Here is a 6,698-nt window from a genome sequence, read left to right as displayed (position 1 = left end):
GAGGGGGAATAATTTGATTTGATTTTTTTTTTTGGCAGCAAAAGTTATGACCAGCCCGAACCTCCCCCCCAACTTTCCCTCCCATCCCTCCCCTGCCCCACCGTGTTTGTCCATCCGGAAGGAACACTATGCTTTGTTACTGCTACTTCATTTATCTTTCACAAACACTTTGACGCCAGAAGTTATCATAAAATGTTTACAGACTGCACATTTCTCATAAAATAAAATTAAAAAGCACACAAAACCAGTCTTAAAGGGAAAAAAATTACAATTCACTTCTGTCTTTAGCAACCGGGGTAATTTTTTTCCGTTCTTTTTTTTTTTTTCCTTTTTTTTTTCTTTTTTTTTTTACCCAGACGGCTTTTCACATGCAATTCAAGTTTCTGAAACAGGTGTGGGGTTTGGCTGCTTATGGAAATTTCTCTTTTAAAGACGGAAGAAACTGTGAAGTGCAAAATGTCCTGTAAGGTGGTCATTTTTCTGGTCTGGTTGGGGGACGGGGGCTGTTTGTTTCGGGGAGGGGGGTAAGTGTGGTTTTTTTTTTTTTCAATATTTTTTTTTAAGATTTTTTTGACGTTACGCTTTTAAAAGTGGACTGCGAGAAACGGAATACCTGTCAATCACCTCGTCCCGGTGTTTTGGCTTTGATTGACAGATCCCCCCTTGCCAGAGCGGTGCCGGCAGTGCCACAGTCCGGACCTGTCGCGGTGTCCCCCTCGCTCGCTCCCAGCCGCCTCCAGACGGGAACCGCAGTTTTGATGAAGATCTCCGTGTCCCTTCCCCGCACCGCCACGCTGGGGGTGGGATGTGAGCCTTTAACACTTTCTGTTGGTGGAGGTGCCTGGCTTAGAAAAAGTCCCAAAGTACCAGTTTTTAATCGTCCGATGTGACGTCGATTTCCTCTGGACTGGCTTGTTTGGTGGCGATTCTCCACCGGTTAATGTGATGAGTCCCTTTTTTCTTCTGTTGTGAGTCTGAACCTTCCTCTTCCAACTTTTGCCGCTTGAACTTTGTCCGTCTGTTCTGAAACCATACTTTTACCTGCGGGAGGAAAGGCACCGGGCTTTAGTCCGACGCCTGCCCGGACATCGGTGCTGGGATGTGCCGAGATGCTCCGCGCCCTGCCTGCACCGTGCCCTGCTTGCACCGTGCCCTGCCTGCACCATGCCCTGCCTGCGCGCTGCCACAGGCCCACCAGTCCCCTCCGGAGGACCCACGCGTGTAGGAGCGGGCAGCTGCACCGCTGCGTGTGCGCGGTTCCTCCCGCCACCGCCCCGCAGCCGGGCGCGGGACGGGCAGCGCCACTAGCAGGAGGCACCGTGTGCGCACCTGGCGCAAGACTGCGGACCTTCCGCACACGAGTAGCCCCGCGCAATGCCCGCGCGTGGCGCCAGGCACCCCACGCCTGGAAAACCAAGCTTGGCTGCGCGGCGGTGGGCTGTCAGCACCGTCGGCCCCACCATCGGGGCGGCCTCTGGGGCGGCTCTTGTTACCCGCGGCCACGGACATCGGGACAGCGATCCCGACCTGGGGCGGGGGGAGCTGGGTGGGCTGCGAGACGCCCCCCGACCGGCACCCATAAGCCCGGCCCGGCCCGACCGGCGGGGCAAAGCAGAGCGAGGGCCTAGTCTCTCCTAACGGGACGGCGGGACGAGATCTTCTTTTTTTGGAAAAGAGAATAAAATGAAAGAAAAAGCCTCGAAAAAGATAAACGTCCGGCCCTCCCCGCAGCGTCTCCCCGGGACGCGCCGTCCAGGAGCGATCGTCGTGAGGCGAAACCTGCAAGTGTCGTCGTAAATATCCCTCTGAATTTCTGCAGCGCCGAATAAATCTGACTTAACTATCCGGCAGCTGACTTCAGTGCTTTAATTACAGATAGTATTGATCTGGGAGCTATCTCCAGGGCTGGCCACACTCCTTGTAGTGGCCAAAGGTAAACATTTTTTTTCAAAAAGCAGTTTAAACTCTGGTTCTGTCTGAAAGTGCCTGATAAAGGCCCCAGCAAGGGGGGAAAAGGGAACTGGAGCATTTTAATAAGCTGGTTTAACCCGCTTCGCTGCCTCTTCAGAACAGAGACCTGCCTGGCTGGACACACATCTCTGCTGCATTTTCATATTCTCCAAAAGTCCACCATTAAAAAGCTGAGTGGGGAACAAGGGGTGAGTTTAATTTGCTTTTAGTTTGCTAATTGAAGGGGAGGACGGTTCATTTCTGCACGCTGATCTCCAAAAAGGGAGCTCATTTGTAGGGGACTGCGGGTTTGACATCGGGACAAAAGACCCCAACCAGCTTCGGAATCAAGCAGCACAAAGACCACCTTAAATACAGCTTTCCAATAGAAATAAGCCTGTGACCGGTCCCTTGTTCGGAGAACCTCATAAAAGTGGCGATCCCTTTTTATTGTTTTGTTAGGGAGACATTTTAAAACAAAAGATCCAACCTCTTTATTGCTTCCCCCACGAAAAGGAGGGGTTTTTTTTTTAAAAAAAAAAAAAAGTGTTACAACTTAATCCGCCCAGAGAACGCTGTGTTTACTGGGAACTTTGAACTAGGCTGCGGCTGGGTATTTTGGCATTCTTTTTTTTAAAGTACAGTGCCACATACTGTAGCAGAGACAATCCTCATCTGGAGCCCTCTCTCCACCAGTCTCCTGGAGGGGCACAAAACAAAAGCCCGACACAACAACAATAACAACAACAACAAAACAATCTCCCAAACCCCGGCCTTTCTTCCGGCGAGGAGAAAACCGCGTGAAAAACGCCCTCGCAGCGGCCTCGCTGGCCGTGGGTCCCGCCGTCGGGGGGCAGCCCCCGCCCAGCCCCGTTCACCGCCGCCGCTCCCCGCCGGCTCCGCGCCTCCCCACTCGTGTCCGGCCTCGGTACCCGCCAAGACCATCACCCCGGGACAACTGGAGTAGAAAACGTCCCCCCAGACAGACGACAGAAATAGTCTCCGGTGCAGTTCTGGCCCGCAGCCAGCTAGCGGGTGGGGGGGGAAGGAGGGGATTCCTTGCAGTGAATAATTTCTCTGCTTTTATTTTTCATCTTTATGCCCTCCTGAACGGCTCCTGCCCGCTGCCGGATGCGGGGCTAGAAACGAGTGAAAAAATCATCCAAGAATCTCCATTTCTGCGGTAGGGCCCAAAGCCGGGTTCTTCCCTCCGCCTTTTGCTTTGGGGGCTTTTTCCCTAACATTCAACTACTTCTTGAGGGTCACATCAGTCCCGCAGAAAAATGACCAGGACCGTCCTTCATTTGCCGATTGCACATCCCGCTTCTCCCCGCTCGGGCCGGGGCTCCGGCCGGTCTCTCTGGGGAGACCCAAACCGTGTCCCGACCCCCACGTCCCCCCGACGCCCGGCCACGGCCCCGCGAACCAGCACAGGCCATAGCTCTCACGAACGCGGGAGGATTTTATAGCACCCAGTCGAGGGGGTACCTCTCACTCCACTCCACCGGCTCGAGGCTGCAGGCCTAAATCCCCCCCCGAATTTGTCCGTATTTTTTCCCACATCTCCGGGCCGGCCGGGTGGATTTTCCCAAGGAGAACCCAGTACTTTCACTTTCCCAGTTTGCCCACTCGCTGCTTCTCCCTTACCTGAGTTTCCGTGAGGCTGAGGCTATGTGCCAGCTGTTTTCTCTCTGCTCCTACTACATAATGGTTCTTCTCAAAGGCATGTTCCAGTCTCAGTAATTGGGATGGGGAGAAAGCTGTACGGATCCTTTTGGGTTTCCTGGCCAGTGCATTGTGCAATAAGAAGCTCTCCGGACTGGTTTCATTCCCTGGACAACAGAATAAAACAGAGATTAGCAAAACACTTTCCCCAAACGCACTTTTTAGAGCAAGAATTTTTGACTCCCAACATTAGTCGCAGGAGAAATCTGAGTGTAGTTTCTTTTTTATTTCAGCGACTTTAAAAAAAATTAATTTTCCTTCGATAAATAGATGGAGGGAATGAGCAGGAGAAATTCAAATACTAAAATACAACCAGGAGTGCACTATGAAAAAAAAAAAAAAGTCAAAAATATTGGTCAGAGCGGGGCTGCGGTGTTTGCGGCTTCACCCTGCAGCTTCCCCCTTTCCCTTCATCCATCGACAGCCTCAGAGCCTTCCTTGTTTAGTTGATTTTTACACCCTCCCGGCGCGGTGAGCGGGGTAGCGGCGCTCGGTGCGGCCCCGGCCGAGAGCCCCCTCCCCGCCTCGGGAGCCGGCAGCCCGCTCCCCGGCTCTCTCCCAGCTTCCCATGCCCAAAGCTCTGTCCGGGGCCTTTCTCTCCCCGTTCCCCTTCGTTTTGTCAGTGTGCTCCCCGGAACGCGGTTCCTACCGCCGCCGTGCTCCTGCCCGCTGCCCCGCCGGCGCCGAGGACCGCCGGAGAAATAAAGAAACAAACTTCGGACAGGCCACGGCGAGGCCATCCCAGCCGGCCAGAAGTGTGGGGGGGTGGGAGTCGGCTGGGGCTTTTTAGTGGGTTCTGTCTCCGGGCTGGCCCTGTGCTGCTTCTCCGGGCCGTTCTTTCCAAGGTGGGAAAGCCACCGAGAGTCTCTTTCCATAAGTGCATTAAAAATCGTTGCAGGAGGAGGGTATGTTTGAAATCAGGCTGTGGCTCAACACCAGGACATTTCCGCCTTTCATCTCCCGCTCTTTAGCAATCGCCTGATGACTGCGACAAATAATCTGGTGAGCGAAACCTGTAATTTTATTCTGAGAGGGTAATAATCAATTTTGTATCTCTGTCCGCCTGGCTTCGGAGACAGCGACTCCTTTTCCAACCGGGTGCAGCGGGTGGACTGCAGAAGGCCAGGGAAATGGACATTGCAGGTGATTTGTTTTCGTTCGGAATTAATAAATTAAAAATCCGGGGGGGAAAAAATGGAAAAAAAAAAAGCATAAAAAAAGCGCCTCCGAGTGAAGGCTGATTTTTTTTTTTTTTTTTTAATAACTAAAGATCCTGCCTGGACCTATTACGGGAGAAATCGACTCACCCTTCGGAGAAGACGCTGCCGGTTGCAAAGGGTTAAACAAGGGGGATTTTATTGATTGTGCGCCATTGGATTTGGTTATTTTCCTTCAGCCGCTTATTAGTCGCTTGGCAGCTGGCAGCCCTTCCCTGCCCGTATGGACGGAATCGTGCCCTCTGTCCCCAGCCCCGGCTCTCCTTTTGCAGCCCCATCTCCCAGTGCTGCTCCGGCGCTGGGAGCATTTTTTCCCCAGCCTTCTCCTTTCTCTGGGTTCGTTTCATTTTTCTCCTGTCCCCGCTAACAAGGAGAGCGGCCGGATTTGGGCAGGAGGCGTTGGGTCCCCACAGCCCCGGCAGCCCGGCCCCGGCAGCCCGGCAGACAATTCAGGGAACCCAAACTTCGCCACACTTGCATTCTCCTCTTTGCGGGGCGGCTTGCTTCGAGGTCTCTTCCGTAGCTTTTAATCCATGGCAGCAAAAATTATCCTCCTTTTCTCCCTGCTTTTAACCGGGGCGAGAAAGCCGCAGAAGTCCCGGCCGGCCTTGCCTTCCCCCCTCCTCCCAGGGAAACCAAAACAGACAGGGAAAAGAAATAAAGCAAAACCAAGCCGAAGCCCCTCGTCTCTGACAGCTCTCAAGTTTGGCGGTGGGGGGGAGTCACGCACAAAAGACCCTCGGACCGGCCCAGCCGAGCCCGCGGCTCCGGGCAGCGCCTGCCCGCGGTTCCCCCGCATCCGCGCCACGGCGACCGGCCCGGGGCCACCGGAGGATGGAGGGGTGGATCGGAGGGAGAAAACAAGTTGCACGTACCTTGAAATCTGTGGCCCAGATACCGGTAGCGGTGTATTAGCCAGGGGTAGAAGGTGGAAGGATCCCTTTGCTGCGAGGCGAAGAGCGGGTGCGTGGAGTGCGAAGCAGGCAGCGGGTGGGCGGCCAGGGCGTGGGGAGGGGGCACGGGATGGACCGGCACGGCCGGGTTAGGCGGGTGGGAGACGGCCTCTGCAAAGACCAAGTCCGGGTTGGAGTATACCCCCCTGCCAGTGGAGTGGAAGCCGTTGAGAAATGGGTTCATCGGGCTGGAATTGGCATAGCTGAGCGCCGCCGGCCGGATAGGATCCTCGGAGCGAGACGCGGGCAGGGGGCTGTCTTTGGCCACCAGCGACTCGATGGTGAAACACCGCTTGGGTGTGGGCTGAAACATGCTGCCGCGGCGAGAGTCCCCGACCAAATCCCTGCCTGGCTCTCTCTGGTGCGCGGGAGGCGATCCGGGGAAGTTTGCAGCAGGGAGTGACTTGAGGAGGGATAGATACACACATAAATAGACAGGGGCTGGAGGAAAAGGAGGCAGCGGCAGCCAGCGGTACCCAAAAGGGAGACACACACACGCACCACGCACACACACACACACACACAAAAGTTGCTGGGAGAAGTTTCCCTCCTGCAAGGAAAAGGCGGTCGGCCCCCCCACCCCCCCTCCCTAAGTCCAAAGACAATCCATGGATGTGATCGGCCCCTTCACAAGTTGTGCAAACGATTTGTTAGTTCATGAGCCTAATTAGTGCTGGGATCACATAAACAGCTTCCTCTGAAGCCTGGTAAATGGCTTGATGATTGGTCGCTATTACTCGCCTTGAGGTTGAAGGGGGAGACTCTTTAAAGTGCGTCAGAGGGGAGGCGAGCGCCGGGCAGCGCCATAGGGAGGGATGGAGCCGCGGATCGGAGTGCGGCGGGAGCGCGCCCG

General features: G+C 54.9%; 1 protein-coding gene across 1 annotated transcript; it reads right to left on the bottom strand.

Moving 5' to 3' along the window:
• Positions 1-204: 204 nt before the first annotated feature.
• EMX2 (empty spiracles homeobox 2) lies at positions 205-6,158 on the bottom strand (the record flags this gene model as incomplete). Its single annotated transcript, XM_080347972.1, has 3 exons — positions 205-1,041; positions 3,598-3,782; positions 5,768-6,158. 3 exons carry the CDS (start codon positions 6,156-6,158, stop codon positions 874-876), a joined length of 744 nt encoding a protein of 247 aa, XP_080204098.1. The 3' UTR covers positions 205-873.
• Between the last annotated feature and the right edge of the window lie 540 nt (positions 6,159-6,698).

Source organism: Nesoenas mayeri (genome assembly GCF_963082525.1).
Source record: "Nesoenas mayeri genome assembly, chromosome: 7".
In the NCBI taxonomy this organism is placed as follows: Eukaryota; Metazoa; Chordata; class Aves; order Columbiformes; family Columbidae; genus Nesoenas; species Nesoenas mayeri.
The sequence above is the reverse complement of the archived record's forward strand: the minus strand, read 5'-3'. Positions and strand labels throughout refer to the sequence as shown.